This window comes from Dama dama, chromosome 17 (genome assembly GCF_033118175.1).
Source record: "Dama dama isolate Ldn47 chromosome 17, ASM3311817v1, whole genome shotgun sequence".
Lineage (NCBI taxonomy): Eukaryota > Metazoa > Chordata > Mammalia > Artiodactyla > Cervidae > Dama > Dama dama.
Genome location: NC_083697.1, coordinates 25,750,394 through 25,767,319, shown reverse-complemented (window position 1 = coordinate 25,767,319; position 16,926 = coordinate 25,750,394). Strand labels below are relative to the sequence as shown.

The following is a 16,926-nucleotide window of genomic DNA, read 5'->3' as shown; positions in this document are numbered from 1 at the left end:
CCTATGAATGCCTTCTTGAGAAAATCAAGGCTGCCAGAAGAATTTACTATTTGTTCCAGGAAATACTTGAAGATAGGATCCTTGTCTGAAGATAGGTACCTCTGTGGGAAGGTAGGAGCCTAATTTTGGTGTCTGTTAGCAAATGCAGATGTACTTCACATGGACCCAATGCCCTCCTTCACATATTTTACAATTTTTCACTTCACGCTGGGGTATTATATACTGATTAAAACCTGTGCTTACCACTTTAATTAGTGTCTGGCATTGCTTATCTTTGACAATATAGTAAAGTTATTGCTAACTCTAGAAATGATTTCCTGGATGCCTACTATATAGGAGCAATGTGAATGTGTTTTAGCACCAAAAGTTTATGTGCAGGAAAAACACAATTGACATGTACACAGCCAAAAATAAGACTGAAAAATTCGAAACATTAAACATGTGAAATTGTAAGCAGAGAATTAGGTTCTCATTGATGCCTGATCAAAAGAGAAATACTTTCCTTCTAGAAATATACTTCAATAATGCTATATACACAATTATAAGTGCACCATTAACTTTTTTTTTCTTTTTTTGACAGGAACTTCACAGAAAATAGCATTTCTGTGTTTACAGGAAACAAACTTGCAGCAAACAAACAGAAGCCACACCTGGGGTAAGTGATATGTTTTATGCATTACTCCTATCAATATTAAAAAACAAATTTCAACCAATTAAGCCTACGAAAAGACTGATTATTCATGTTTTCTATAGAAAATAATGTACAACTACTGTTACATGAATCAGTGAAGCAAAAGAGGAGGACAAATACAGAGATATGCCAGACATTTAATGAATAAAAATATTATGCTATTTTTGTTTTGTAATTTGTTGTGATCTCTTCACTCATTCTAAATATTCTTTTAAAGGCCTAATTAAAAAAAAATAAATAAAGGCCTAATTTTATATTGTCATTTTTAACCCCTCCTTGGTCAGGTGACTTAATGGAACCAGGAAGTAACACTACATGGAATTAACATAACTCAAATTAGATGTGTTAGTCATAGTTACAAGGTACCATTGACTCACCTTTAAATAGGCAAAAATGCTCTGGGCCAGTAAAAGAATGATAAACCAGTAATAAGATGAATTATACACATACATATATGTACACATTACATACACACACACATAAACATTCATTGAACGAAGGACTGAGCACATTTTATAAGCACAATCTTGGTTATGCAGTCTGAGGGGGAAAGCATGGTACAATACACTACTGGGCGCCTACTTTACTTCACTCAGACTTTCACATCCCTGACATGTGTGCATGTGCTTACTGGCACGTTTTGCTAAGCATCTATCATCTCTGCTGCTTAGCGCCTACAATGAAGTGAGAAATAAAATAGGAAATGCAATAAGCATTACTGACACTCGGATACTTAAACTGTTTTCTGTTCTTAACATAATTGTCTTGATCATTTAGCAGTTGAGCAGATACATATTATGATGCAAAGCAGCTGGTGTTGCTAATAGAATACAGCTCACTGCAGATAAAACGAACAATGTAGCAGCTCGGAAGACCCAGAACCAGATCAGCAGTAGCTGTCGTTTTCTCCTTTTCTTTTATACTTAACAGTGAATCCAAAACAAAACTGGAAATCTGATTCTTTCTTGGCAATAGAACCTTGTATTCAAGTTCAGTAAGCATGTTTTCATATGACTGATACATGTTTTTACTGAAGGACTGAATGGTTTACATTTTTCAAGGTAATCCAATGTAGCTTTTTAAAATAAAAGTAAGAAAATTTTGGTTATTTCCTCTATGTTACATAATATTTACTAACTAGCCTATAAGCATATGGCATGTTTTCTGTTTGACTCAGCGCACTCACACTTAGAGGGGATACGTAGTAAGAAGTTATTTTCCATTCTGTTGAGGATCATCATTTACGATAAGGCAATAAGAACACATCAGATTACAGCAGACCCTTGAACAACATAGGTTTTGAATTGCATGGGTCCACTTACACATAGATATTTTTCAATAGTAGATATCACGGCACTACACCACTCACGGCTGGTTGAATCTGTAGGTGCAGAACCGTTGATACTGAGGAAGAGCGGATGTGGAGGAACAGCAGATACAGAGGAACTGGTATACAAAGGACTGATGGTAAATTATACTTTGATTTTCAACTGTGGCAAGCAAAGGACCCCACCTCGGCACTGTTGAAGGGCTAACTGTACTTCCACTTTTGTATAGTGATATAAGGTGAGGTGCTTCCCAGGTGGCACCAGTGCCAATGCAGGAGATGTAACAGAAGCTGGTTTGATGCCTGGCTCGGGAATAACCCCTGGGGAAGAAAATGGGAAGCCACTCCAGGATTCTTGCCTGGAAAATCTCATGGACAAAGGAGCTTGGTGGGCTACAGTCTATGGGGTCTCAACGAGCAGGACACGGCTGAAGCGACGGCACACACGCATGCAGAAGGCTAGGTAGAGGACTGGAGAGAGTGCGACCCGAAAGCATGATTCATTCTAAAGTAAAAATGACATATAGAACAATGTATGCTAAAAGTCATTTTAGGTATGATATATATATGCTCATTTTGGTCCTTACATTATTATTTTCATTATCCATCAGCAGTATATATGGGGGAAATTTTAAACCTCTGATTTTAAAAAATTTTTGAGGTTGACTACTTTTAAGATACTTCAGAAGTGTAAAATGTTCTATATATTTTAAAAATACTTTAAAAACCTAACACACACATAAATACTCAATAGTAAAACAAAAATAAACAAATTCCATCATTGAGGTCCTGAAACAAAATACGTTTAATACCTGATTGAGACTGTAAGATAATTTTTGGACTACTCAAAAAAATTCAGAAAGCAGAATCCCTGTCAATCATAAAAAAGACTGCTTTCCTATGGAGAAGAGTCTTCCTATGGAAAAGAGCTTTGAAACCTTGGGACCAACTTTAAGGTGTATTAAGGACTCTAATCTATTCTCAACTTTCAAGGTAAGTAGAAAATTCTGATCAACCCTAACCTTATTTTTCATTATAGTTCGCAATACATAAGAAACCTTTAATTTTATAAAGTATTTACGTATTGCAAAATTTATGGTGTGCTAAGAGCAACAACTAGCTCAGTGTTAAAGGAATTTATCCAGCTTCCGAAAAACAGTTTACCATTGGAATATTTACGAGTTATTCTACTGGCTTTGTGTTTTTTCATAGAAATTTATTTTCAGCTTGGAAGTCATGTTTTCTAACATTTGCTTTCATATTTTCCCCTTTTCCATAAAATAATGAAGTATTCCTTTCCCAACAAGGAGGTAACTTAGTAAGATTTTTGAAAATACATTTTCATGATTTTCATTTCACTGACTACATGATCATGTCAATAAAAACACATTACTCTTTCATTTCTCCTTAACCAATTTAAATTCAGAAGAATTTAATCTTTCATCTAAATCTTAATGTTAACATGTAACCTCTATGGGTGGGGTTTAAATCTCCATATTCAATTTCCAATACGATTGTCCTTTTGCAATTCCATGAAGATGTGCTTAGAAATAGACATGCATTAACATTACACAGCTACAAGCAGAAAATGTAAACAATTATGGATTCTCAGCTTCAGGTAAAACAGTATAAAATCTTAGAGGGCTGACAATACAAAACCTTCACTGAATAACTGGCTACTATTATTGCTCTACTTTTTCATCTCATCAGCTCTCCACGAGCCAGAAAAAAAGGAATTATGGATACCTACTGAGAATACTCGTGTTAAGAATCCTTTGCCTTTTGCTCACTATAGAGCTTCTTGAAAGGAATGTTCAGAGACTAGAATGCTCCTCAAATATCAATACGCCATTCTATTTTGGGAATGCTTATTGGAGGAAAAGTATCTTTTCAAGGATACTTTTCATTCTTTTAAAAACAGTGAAAAGAAAGAAAACACATCTACAGACCTATTTGAAAGATATCCCTAACGTGGCCTGTAAGATCCTGCTTGATCACTGTCTACCTCTCCACTCTCCATTCCAACCACTCTCCTTCTTGCACCAAGGATATCAGCCCAGTTCCTTGAGTTGTTTGGGGCTTTCGCAGCACTTTCTTTCCTCTGTCTAGAAGATGCTCCCCTCTCTCCACTTCTTACTTCCCAAAGTCAATTAATTTCAGATATTACCTTTACCATCACTCTATTAGAGAAGGTTCTTTACCTCCCTCAGACTTGGTAGTGTTCTGTGATAAATTCCTACTACTTTCTGTAGCACTTTTCCCCATTATAACTATTTATTTAATAAAGGGGTCACAAGTATAGCTTTAAAAAATCTGGGCCACTGTTTACAATTGGGAGATTACACATAAATACTATGAAAACCCTATTTAATTTATACTTATCCCTAAATGAAAGCAAGAAATTATTCACTGAACCCTATCCAAAAGAAAGGAAAACCCAGATCAGTTCTTATTGATCTTCTTTCCCACTTTACTACGACAGGGACTGTCACCAGTACCTTAAATCTACGATTTCATAAGCTAAATTGAATTTCCTCCTCACTCTCTCATTATCATTGATTTTCAGTTTCATCTTGTGGACAAACAGGAAAATAACAAGACATAGCTTTAAGGATTCTACATACTTTAGTACTTTGCTCTATTTTTTAGTTCTTAATAACTTTAATAACTTTTCCCTCAGTCTCAAAATATGTGCATGTTATTTGAAATAAATGGCTAGGATTTCTCAGCATACATCTTAGGTAACCTGGTAAATAACTGTGTTGCTCAAAATAAGTGTGATTTTCGTGACATATTCTTTGCTATGCTAAATAACCCTAAAGACTGCATTACAAAACTGCTTTAAGTCAAACTTTGCTGAGCTACAATATTTTTGAGGAACCAGTGAAGTGGTACATGATAGACACTACCAGTATTTTTCATGTATGTGTTGAATCCTACTGTAAAGTATGTAGGTAATAGTGAGATAACATCTTAAAGTTTTATTTAAAATGTTTTAATTAAATTTCTGTAATAAAACATACATCAGACAACTAAGATGTTTCAACCAACCGCTGATTTCTTCCTGCAAAAAGGATTTACTTTTCACACGTTCAAGTTCCTTCAATATATACAGTATTTCCTTCAAAACACTTTATACATACTTATTTCTTTCAATGGTAAAGTAAACATTTTAATCTCTGAGGTTAAGTGAAGTGTTCTTCCATACAGATTTCCTAATTTCTTTTATAGATTCTCTAAGAAAAACTTCTTTCTTATTTTAAAAGATTCCTATCTTTGAAGATCTTCAGAGGTACAAAGTTATGCATTCTGAGAATTTATTTCAACCATAATTACATAAATATGTTGCATTAATTTTTAACTGTAAAAAGGATATACACCAACAAAGCAAAAAAGCAATTACACATTAGAGCTATTACAAATCCACTCTAAAATTATTACCATTTTGGTTTCAGTCAGATTGTCATATTCATCTTGGGAACTGCTTAGATGTATCCTCAAAGAAATTATTTTGTCAGCTAGATGGACACGATAGCAGAATAATATGGTGAAGGCTGACAGACCTCATCCTGTAGTTGGGTTGAACAGGTGGTAGCTTTGGAAATGATACTCTTAACACCAGTGGCCAATATTCAGTACTGAACGGTGCTATGAAAAACCCAGTATTTCTTCCAAAACACCCTACTACTACTACTTTGAGACTGTATGAAAAATGCCAAATATACTGCTCTCATGGTTACTTCCTTGAGTACTTAAAAGACACACATACCAATACATGTTTAGAAGCTTCCAGCAAAATTTTCTAGCACCACTTGTACCTCCCTGGAATGTGACATCACACTATATCATTTACTAAAGGGGAAAGAATTTGGAAGCAGCTTTTGGCAAAAATAATAATGCCTTTCTCCTGTGTTCTCTCTTGAAGAATTAAAAGGTTAGTACAAAGTTATGGAAAGGAGGAAGAAAAGGGAGGGAATTTACAAAGACTGAATGTCACACATTCTTTGTATGTTTAAGCATTAAAAGCCATACATAGTTATGAGTATTTGGTATCAGGTTTTGTGTCAGGTACACTATGCATATTATCTGTTGTGCTCACTCTAACACCAAAACAGATATTTTTAGCTTCATTTTGCTAAAGCTTTCATAATGTATAGGATTCTCTTTCCAAAGAGATTAACAACTTGTTCATGTTCACACAGCTAATATATGCCAGAGTTGGGGGGTGAACTCATATCTATTTCACTCTACATATCACTCTTCTCAGCAAAAGAACCACACTGAAAGTTTCCCAGATCACACAGGTAGTGAGTGGAACAGTTAGGACTCACACTCTTATGTCTTGACTCCAAAGACTGTGCTTTCTATCCATTAGACTATGTTCTCTCTGAGCAATGAAAAGAGATACTCTTCTTAGTCATAATATGCATACATACACATAGACTGAAGGCTTACTTGGCTTCTCAGGTAATTCCTCAATTGCTTTTGCTAATAAGGAAATCTATATGATTGATATCAATCTCAACAATTTATAGAAAAAGCCAAATAGGGTGGTTGCTTCATTTATTCTACCAATAGGAAAGCAGTCACGATAGAAAGGAATAAGTGAGGGAAAACATAATGATGATGATAACATTAATAATAGTAATCACTTACATAGCACTTGCTCTTTGCAAGGACTGCTCTAAGTTGTTTAGATGCACTGATTTACTTAGGACGGCAATCCTGTGAGGTAGGCACAATTATCATCTACATAAAATCAGGGCTAAGGAAACAGATACAAAGAGGCTGAGTCAGGTCCCTGAGGTTATACAATTGAAAGTGGTAGAGCTAAAACCCAAATGATCTGGCTCCACATTCCATGCTCTTAGTCACTAGGCTTTTGGACCTCTCTTTGTAGAAAGAAGCAACTAGAATGGGACAATTAAAAAAAAAAAATTGCAAGGGCATTTTGTTTACAAGGTTACCAACTGGATGGTGATTCCGTTATATTACTGTCAACAGATGTTTTGAACAGTGAATTTGCTAATCTGCTTCAAAAAAGAATTTAGCTAAATTTGTTCTGATTGCTTACTTATGTTTTTAAACACAGTTAAGTAGGGGTTTCAGTAAAGCACAATATGTTTAATGAGTTCAAATTAATGTTTAATCCTAACCTATCTTTATCTACAAAGTCTATCTCAAGAATTAAGGTAAAATATAGAGCTAGCCTATCTATTCTTTTTCTTTTTTTAACGGTCTTAAGAAAATGGCTTTTTTTCCTTTCAAATATGTCTTAAGTTTATGTCACATAATATTTTGATTAGAAAAGGCATATTCAGTGTGTTTGTATGTATATTAATCCAGATTCACTTTTTAGGCCTTCCCATGACCACTTCTGAGTTTCTTCAAGCATCAGGTATAGTGAGGGGGCTCAACATGATGAAAAGAGACATCTTTTAAATCTAAGTAGGAAAGATATCCCAAATAAGTGCACTGTGATTAAAAATAAAAAGAAACATAGATATACAAGGTTTACATTTAACCCCTCTGCCCTTCTTTTTTCTTTTTCACATTTTTTCTTATAAACTTTTTTCTTTCCCAACTGGAATCATATACAGTGGCCAAGTAAATGATCAGCCAGAACAATGGCACTGAGGATCCATGCAAATCACATCAATAGAAAGCATCCCATCCTACTTTCAAAACTAAGTAGTGTTTTCCTTTTCAATGAGTCAGTGCTAACCAACATACATTCTTACGTTCTGATTTCAGAAATAATGACTTTTAATATACATGCAGAGTTACGACTAATCTGCCTGTTCAATATGAAAATAGATTCCTTCACCAGTGTATAACTGGAACATTTATGCATGTAATTGGAAAGGCAAGAAATTTGCTTTACTTAAAAATGCACAATCATCATTTCTAACATGTATTTTTTAGACATGACCAGAAAAATTCCTTTCATCCTAATCAATCATCCTCTGTTTACTTTGGCAGGTTAGGAACAAGAAGAAAACATCTGCAGGGTTACAGACAGTATTTGTAGTTTGTGAAACTAGCTTTTTTTTGGGTAACTGTTCAACATCAACAGGAAAACTAGAGATAACTTGATTTACATTAAGAATCTCCCAGAAAAAAAAAAATAAGAACTAAACTACTTGTTCATATGAGAAGTTATTAACTTTAATTAAAATTTGATAAGTTAGGAAGCTGATGGTGATACTTTTAGTTTGGGAGGAAAGTAGAAAGAGAAGTTTTAAATAAATCCCATAAAGTTTCTTATTAGTTTCTCAAAAAGGATGAAGATTTTCAACAACAGAAAAATGCTGAAATACAAGGTACAGATGAGCCACTAAAAATAAAAACTGGGGTAGGCAGCAGTTTATTATTCCTTTTGAGAGTACATATTGAATATAAAATCTTAAGACCTCTTTCTTTTATTCTTTGATTTTTTTGACAAATTTATCTCTTGGATAATTTTAAGTGTGTTTATTTTCAGTAATCACCTTGGTTGCCTGCAAATATGAAGAATAGCAATAAACCCATAGATGGGTTGGAGCCAATGAAATGCAATTTGAAATAGAGTTTTTCTACTTGAAAAATACTTTGGTTTCTGCAAAAATGTAGTTTAGTTTCCTTTTTTCTGCCACAATTATATCCTATGCAATCATATTACTTCCATCTTTTCGGCTATAGCATAAAAGCTTAAACTATACCTGCATTCTATATTTCTACACTAACCAACTCCTAGACTTACAAGTTCCTCATTTATGAATACAATATATAACTTTACTTACTATCCAGCATAACACAGAATTCCCCTGGAGTATGATTTGCTCTCTCAAGAGGACAATGTTTCTTTTCTTTAAACTATTAAATAGTTAGCAAGTTAACTATGGATAGGAGAGAGCAACGTTCAATGGGAATTACATCTTTGTAAAAACTTGGGTTCTCAAACACCTTCCCAAGTTGCCTTTATTTACTATCTGTCTGCTGAAGGTAAACAGGCCTATCCTAAGCAAGGCTATTATGTCACACACTGCTCCCTTCTCCCCCTTCTCATGCCCTTGTCTTTCACCTTTTGGCGTCATCACTGACATGAAAATAAATGACAGTGAGCTAGCATGACCCACTTTGTATCTACAACTCTGGTCCGGCTAAAGAGGTGGTACACAAGGGAGAGAGTTCAGAGAGGAAGGATGTGGCTCAAGCAGAAGAGATTCTGAAGATCTGGATGATTATTTTTGAAAATTGTTTTAAGGATGTCTCATTATCTCATAATTAAATTTCACTTAGTGATTCCATTTTTATATATCTATACCTGGTAAGTCAGAGAAGAGAAGAATGCACTCATTAAAGCCATTAGCCAAAAGTCGGTCACGCAGCTGCTGAAGAATTGCTACTCCGATACAGAATGGGAAGGAGGAATTCCCAAGCAGTAAGGTATCCCAGAGGTGGAAAATTTTGTGCAGTGGAAATACATCTGTAAAGTGACAAATAGAAATAAATCAATTAAAAAAATTTAAAACAAAATAAAAATTAAATCAACAACAAGCTGCTTTACTAGTCAAGATAATTCCCTTATGGTCAAAACTGTTAAAGAACAAATATTGGAAAACTATTTTTACAAAATGTTTACTTGGCTCTGTAGGTTCACTGCTTCCCAAGGCAGTAAAATTGATAGGCTTAAAAAATTGATAATCTAATTGATCAAAGAGATGACTTTTCTACCCTCTATTATCAGTGTTGGTATATAGCTCTTACATTCAATTTCTTCCTAGAATTTTCTGGTTATATTATTTTAACAAGTTCATTTACGTAGAAGAACTTTAGTATTGTTATAATTTCTGTATCATTATATTTCTATTATGCACTCTAAGAACTGCTTTTTGAAATTCCCATAAAAAATCTGATTAACATTTTTCTATTTTCTGAAACTTTCTTTTTCTCATTTATCAGTACTCTTAACACCTTTCCAGGCTAGTGCATGCAGATCTACTTCAAGTATAGTATTTCATTTATCATATGTGCATATTTAACCTAGATATCTACTGTATTAATATGTGTAATAGATTAAAGTATTACATATTCACACTAACTTTCTATTTCTAGAAGAATTCTACTTTAGGAAATAACAAAAGTATTAGCTATTAGACAGTCTCTAAAAATTGAGTCTGATTTGGTTGTAAAAGTTGCCTTCTAAAACTTTATGTAAATAGTACAGTTAATATTATGTTTCAATAGAGGGCAGAGATTGTATCAATGTTATGACATATAGGTTTTCATTCTACAGAATATTCTTTTTGATATTCCCCAGTCAGAACTATTGAAAAAATTTTCTACCCAACTATATTACCTTAGAATTATATAAGGATGCTTATGTAATTAAATCTGATAATATCCTGGGGAAGAATGGACCTGTTCTTTTCCTAATACAATATTGAAAGAAAATGGAAAAGGATACTTACGAGTAAACATGGTGAGAAACCAAGGGATGGCATAGAGCTGTGAGTGGAAAAAGAAAGGGATGCAGGGGATGGATAAAGAGGAAATAAAAGGGATAATTAGAATGACTTCCAATAAACTGAATTGTAAAAAACGAGTTCTATGTTTTAATCTATTCCACTGCTTAAAAATATTCTTTAACACCATATACAAAAATAAACTCAGACTGAAGATCTAAATGTAAGACTAGGTGGAGAGGGAGGTGGGAGAAGGGTTCTGAATAGGGGGACACATGTATACCTATGGCTGATTCATGCTAATGTATGGCAAAAGCCATCATAATACTGTAAAGTATTTATCCTCCAATTTAAATAAATAAATTAAAAAATAAAAATAAATGTAAGACTGGATATTGTAAAAATCCTAGAGGAAAACATAGGCAGAACACTCTTTGATGTAGATCGCAGCAATATTTTTTTTGATCCACTTCCTAGAGTAATGAAAATAAAAAGAGAAATAAACAAACATGACCTAATTAAACTGAAAGCTTTTGCACAGCAAAGGAAACCATCAACAAAAATAAAAGACAAACTATGGAACAAGAGAAAATATTTGCAAATGATGTGACTGTCAAGGAATTAATTTCCAAAATATACAAACAGCTCACATAGCTTAATACTATAAAATAAAAAATGAGCAGTAGATCTAAACAGACATTTTTCTAAAGAGAAGACCTACGAATGGCCAGATAGCACATGAAAAGATGCTCACCATCATTAATTATTAGAGAAATATAAATCAAAGCTACAAGGAGATATCCCATCACACTGGTCAGAATAGTCATCAAAAAGTCTACAAATAATAAATGCTGGAGAAGATGTGGAGATAAAGAACCTTCCTACACTATTGGTGGGAATGTAAATTGGTATAGCCACTATGGAGACTATGAAGGTTCCTTGGGCTTTCCAGGTGGCTCAATGGTAAAAAATCCTCCTGCCAATGCTGGAGACGTGCATTTGATCCCTAGGTTGGGAAGATCCCCTGGAGAAGGAAATGGCAACCCACTGAAGTATTCTTGCCTGGTAAATCCCATGGACAGAGGAGTCTGATAGGCTACAGTCCATGGGGTCATAAAAGAGTTGGACATGACTTAGAGGCTAAACAACAACAACAATGAAGGTCACTTAAAAAACTAAAAACACAGTGATCTCACTCTTGGGCATATATTCTGAGAAAACTCTAATTAAAAAAGATGCATGCTCCGCCAATGCTCACTGCAGCACTATTTATAACAGCTGAGACATGGAAGCAACCCAAGTGTCCACTGACAGATGAAGGGATGAAGAAGATGTGGTATATACATACAACAGAATATTACTTGGCCATAAAACAGAATGAAATAATGCCATGTGCAGCAACATGGATGGGCCTAGAGATGATCATACCAAGTGAAGTAAGTTAGACAAAAACAAATACCATATGATACCACTCAGATGTGGAATCTAAAAAAAGGATACAATGAACTTGTTTATAAAACAGATACAGACTCAAAGACATAGAAAACAAACTTACAGTTACCAAAAGGGAAAGGAAGGAGGATAAATTAGGAGTTTGGGATTAACATAGACATACTACTATATATAAAATACATAACCAATATGGACCTACTATACAACACAGAGAACTCTACACAATACTGAATAATAACCTATAATGGAAAAGAATCTAAAATATTTATACATATACCCCCCACACATATATATTCAAGAAACTAACACAACAAACACTGTAAAGCAATTGTATTTCAATAAAAATGAAAAATATAACAGAAAATATAATTACTATCACAAATACTTTATTACATAATGACATCTATTACAAATGTTGCAGATGACCCTTCTGCTAAGACTTATTCCACACAGTATTTTCATTTCATCAAGGAATACACTCAAGACAATGCCTATTCCAAACACAATATTAACACGTTAACTTCAATGGCATACTTTTCAAAGAAGAACTTTTGCTATTAGGAACAAAATATTCCTGAGATTTGAACAGTCTTCATCAGTGTTGAGCTACCTTTACTGAGTACTTTTTAAGAAGTGATGAGATGATATTTGAAAAATGTCCAAAATGTCTCATTAAAAAGGTTTTATGAAGCTTATATCTTCTATTACCACTTTCTAAATTAACAGAAAGCTTCATAAGAGACTAAAAGTTGTGAGACCTAGGAATGAAATAATATGGTTTTTAAGGTGACAAATTTATCTTCCTAACAGTATCTAGAAATGAAGCATACACACACACACACACACACCTATTAATTTTGTGAGATTTTGAAGTAAGAACTCATTCTTAATTTCTAAAAGTACAGTAAAATCTCCTTTGTTAACAAGTATCAAAAACCATAGTAATTTATAGAAAAATCTGAAAAAGCTCTACTTTTATTTTGTATTTTATGTCAATGGCGGCTCCTACTAGACAAAAATTTTTGTACTACCTATGGGGTTTTAAATGAATAGTTTTTTCAGCACCTATCAATTGTGAATTTATGATTAAAGTTCCATATTTCTTTGCACTGTACACAGTTGAGTATTTACATTGTTAAATGCCAGTCAGGAACCGTAAGTACAGTTGTGTACCGAACTACATTAAAATCTAAGTATTGTATATGAAATAAACCCACTGCTCTATACAAGATCATCACTTATATACACGGACACAGCCATTACAAGTGGGGAAAGGGAGGAGGACAGAGGTATGGAAGTATGGAGTACTCAGTATGGAGTACTCACTTCACTATGCAGTATGGATTGCAATTATGAAGTCAACTGGGCCTTAGGAAGCATCAATACAAACAAAGCTAGTGGAGGTGATGAGATTCCAGCTGAGCTATTTCAAGTCTTAAAAGATGATGCTGTGAAACTGCTGCACTCAATATGTCAGCAAGTTTGGAAAGCTCAGCAGTGGCCACAGGACTGCTGCTGCTAAGTCACTTCTGTCGTGTCTGACTCTGTGCAACACCATAGACGGCAGCCCACCAGGCTCCCCTATCCCTGGGATTCTCCAGGCAAGAATACTGGAGTGGGTTGCCATTTACTTCTCCAATGCATGAAAGTGAAAAGTGAAAGTGAAGTCACTAGAAAAGGTCAGTTTTCATTCCAATCCCAAAGAAAGGCAATGCCAAAGAATGTTCAAATTACCGCACAATTGCACTCATCTTACACGTTAGCAAAGTAACGCTCAAAATTCTCCAAGCTAGGATTCAACAGTACGTGAACCAAGAACTTCCAGATGTTCAAGCTGGATTTAGAAGAGTCAGAGGAACCAGAGATCAAACTGCAAACATCCACTGCATCATAGAAAAAGCAAGAGAATTCCAGGAATACATCTACTTCTGCTTCATTGACTAGGCTAAAGCCTTTGACTGTGGAACAAACTGTGGAAAATTCTTAAGGAGATGAGAATACCAGACCACCTTACATGCTTCCTGAGAAATCCGTACGCAGGTCAAGAAGCAACAGGTAGAACTGGACATGGAACAACAGACTGGTTCCAAATTGGGAAAGGAGTACGTCAAGGCTCTATATTGTCACCCTGCTTATTTAACTTATATGCAGAACACATCATGTGAAAATGTTGGGCTGGATGAACAACAAGCTGGAATCAAGACTGGCAGGAGAAATATCAATAACCTCAGATATGCAGATGACACCACCCTTATGGAAGAAAGCGAAGACAAACTAAAGAGCCTTTTGAAGGTGAAAGAGGAGAGTGAAAGTTGGCCCAAAACTCAACTTTCAAAAAATGAAGATCATGGCAGCTGGTCCCATCACTTCACGGCAAAATAGATGGGGAAATACAGGAAACAGTGACAGACTTTATTTTCTTGAGCTCCAAAATCACTGTAGATGGTGACTGCAGGCATGAAATTAAAAGATGCTTGCTCCTTGGAAGAAAAGCTGTGACAAACCTAGACAGCATATTAAAAAGCAGAGACATTACTTTGGTGACAAAGGTCTGTCTAGTCAAAGCTATGGTTTTTCCAGTAGTCATGTATGGATGTGAGAGTGGTGTTGGAGAAGACTCTCGAGAGTCCCTTGGACTGCAAGGAGATCCAACCAGCCAATCATAAAGAAAACCAATCCTGAATATTCATTGGAAGGACTGATGCAGAAGCTCCAATACTTTGGCCACCTGATGTGAAGAACTGACTCATTGGAAAAGACCCTGATGCTGGGAAAGATTGAAGGCAGGGGATGACAGAGGATGAGTTGGTTGAATGGCATCACTGACTCAATGGACATGAGTTTGAGCAAGCTCTGGGAGATGGTAAAGGACAGGAAAGCCTGGTGTGCTGCAGCCCATGGGGCTGCAGAGAGTCAAACATGACTGAGCAACTGAACAACAAATGGATTGCAGAAAACAGTAAAACTATGACAAAATCTAAATTCTTCAGCCTAATTTCAATTTAAACATACAGTGAGTAGATATAAATTCCAACACTATTATTTAACTTTTCTTTTTTTAAAGGACAGAACATAAATTATATTATCCTCTATTCTTCTGATCAAAGGAAACTGTCATTACGAATCTTATCTGAGTTACTTACTTTCACTTTTCCCCACATATCGAAGGGGGCATGTATATGAGGAAAAACACAAAGTGGGGAGGAACCACTTGAAAACCTAGGGGAAAAACAGGCCAAGCTCACACAAAGCCAGGTATAGTTCATCTTACTACCAGCCAGAATTTTAAAAAACCCTGTAATAAACAAGGTAGAGTACTCACAAGGATACTGCCTTAGTAATGGGGCAAAATTATGCTCTCAAATTATGCTGCCTGCCTTGAAAATATCATACTGTTTCAGTGTAACCGAGCTGCATCTCAACCTAGCTGCATCTCAAAATGAAGCTCATGTTGTTGTTGTTTTGTTGGTAAGTCATGTCTGACTCTTTTGTAACCCATGGACTATAGCCTGCCAGGCTCCTCTGTCCATGGGATTTCCCAGGCAAGAATGGGCTGGCATTTCTTTCTCCAGGGGATCTTCCAACCCAGTGATTGAACACATGTCTCCTGCATTGGCAGGCTTATTCTTTACCACTGAGCCACCTGAGAAGCCCCAAGAATATTTACAAGGACATAAAACATCCAATATGCAACAAAGTAATTCACAATGACTGAAATCTATTAAAAAATATCAGTAAAGCAAGAGGAAAAAAATGATCATAATGAGGAGAAAAATCATTCAATCAAAATGGAAAAAGAACTAGAATAAATGTTTGTATTACCAGGCAAAGATGTCAAAATGTTTTCTATATCTGTGTTACATATGTTCAAAAAGCTAAGAAATGACTGAATATGCTACGTAGAGAAAGAACAGATTAAAAAAAGAACCAAAAAGATCCTTCTAGGGATGAAAAATACAATATTTCAGTCAAAAAATAAAATGAATAGGATTAAGAGCAGATCAGATACTGCAGAAGAAAAGGCTAGTAAATGTGATAATACAGCAATTCATTAAGACATTTATTCAAAAATTAACCTGTGAGGCTTTACTTTACTTAAATATTCAATTCCTTCTTCTCCTGATCACTTAACTCCATGTCCCTGCTAAAGCTGTTTTTTTTTTTTTTCTTTAGTACTTACCCCTACCTATCACCTAGTATATTGATCTTTATTTTTTATTTCCCACTAAATGTAAGTTGAATGAGGGTAGAGATTTTGTCTTCTTTTTCCATCAACGTACCCAGGGCCTAGGAAAATGCCTGGTACAATCAAATATTTGTTGAAGAAAGAATGAAATATATAATAAAGATAACTGAAAGGGACAGATTAAAAGATTAGTCACAAGATTACATAATTTCTTAAGAAATTTTTAATAAATATGTAATAATGAAAAAATCAGTTAATCTTCCTTGCAGGGGTATGTGTGTGTGTGCGTGCACATATATATATTTATCCTTCATATTAAATAGTGGTGAATACTGAAAAAATATTAAACTTGAAATGTTAAACTATATACTAATACCTAAAGCTTGACAACCATTATGAAAACAGTTATTAGAAGTTAGTAAAATGAAGCACATTCTAATGGATACTGAAAAGTAATAATTCAAGCAGAATACAATTCTTTAATATAACAACTGCTGCTGCTGCTGCTAAGTCGCTTCAGTCGTGTCCGACTCTTAGCGACCCCATGGACTGCAGCCCACCAGGCTCCTCCAACCATGGGATTTTCCAGGCAAGACTACTAGAGTGGGGTGCCATTGCTTTCTCCATAGGTGCTCATTAACACCAGTCACCTCTTACCAACTGAAGTCAGGTAAATAAATCGGTGATATCCTCTGTGAGACTGAATGCCTGTTATTTTTTCCTTCTATATTTCTCCCTATTAAAATTTTAACTGATATTTTCATATTAAATAATTTCTTAGCATATTGGTATATGTTCATAATACAATGTAATACACAAAAAG

General features: G+C 34.9%; 1 protein-coding gene across 3 annotated transcripts in view; it reads right to left on the bottom strand.

The window, feature by feature from the left end:
- Nucleotides 1-16,926, bottom strand: part of TBCK (TBC1 domain containing kinase) — a 201,035-nt gene that overhangs the window by 82,669 nt on the left and 101,440 nt on the right. For all 3 annotated transcript variants that reach the window (XM_061164259.1, XM_061164258.1, XM_061164257.1), the window contains 2 exons: nt 10,472-10,508; nt 9,325-9,486 (listed from right to left, as the gene is read on the bottom strand). In XM_061164259.1, the coding sequence (XP_061020242.1) occupies nt 9,325-9,486; nt 10,472-10,508 (199 nt within the window). The remainder of the gene's footprint in view (nt 1-9,324; nt 9,487-10,471; nt 10,509-16,926) is intronic.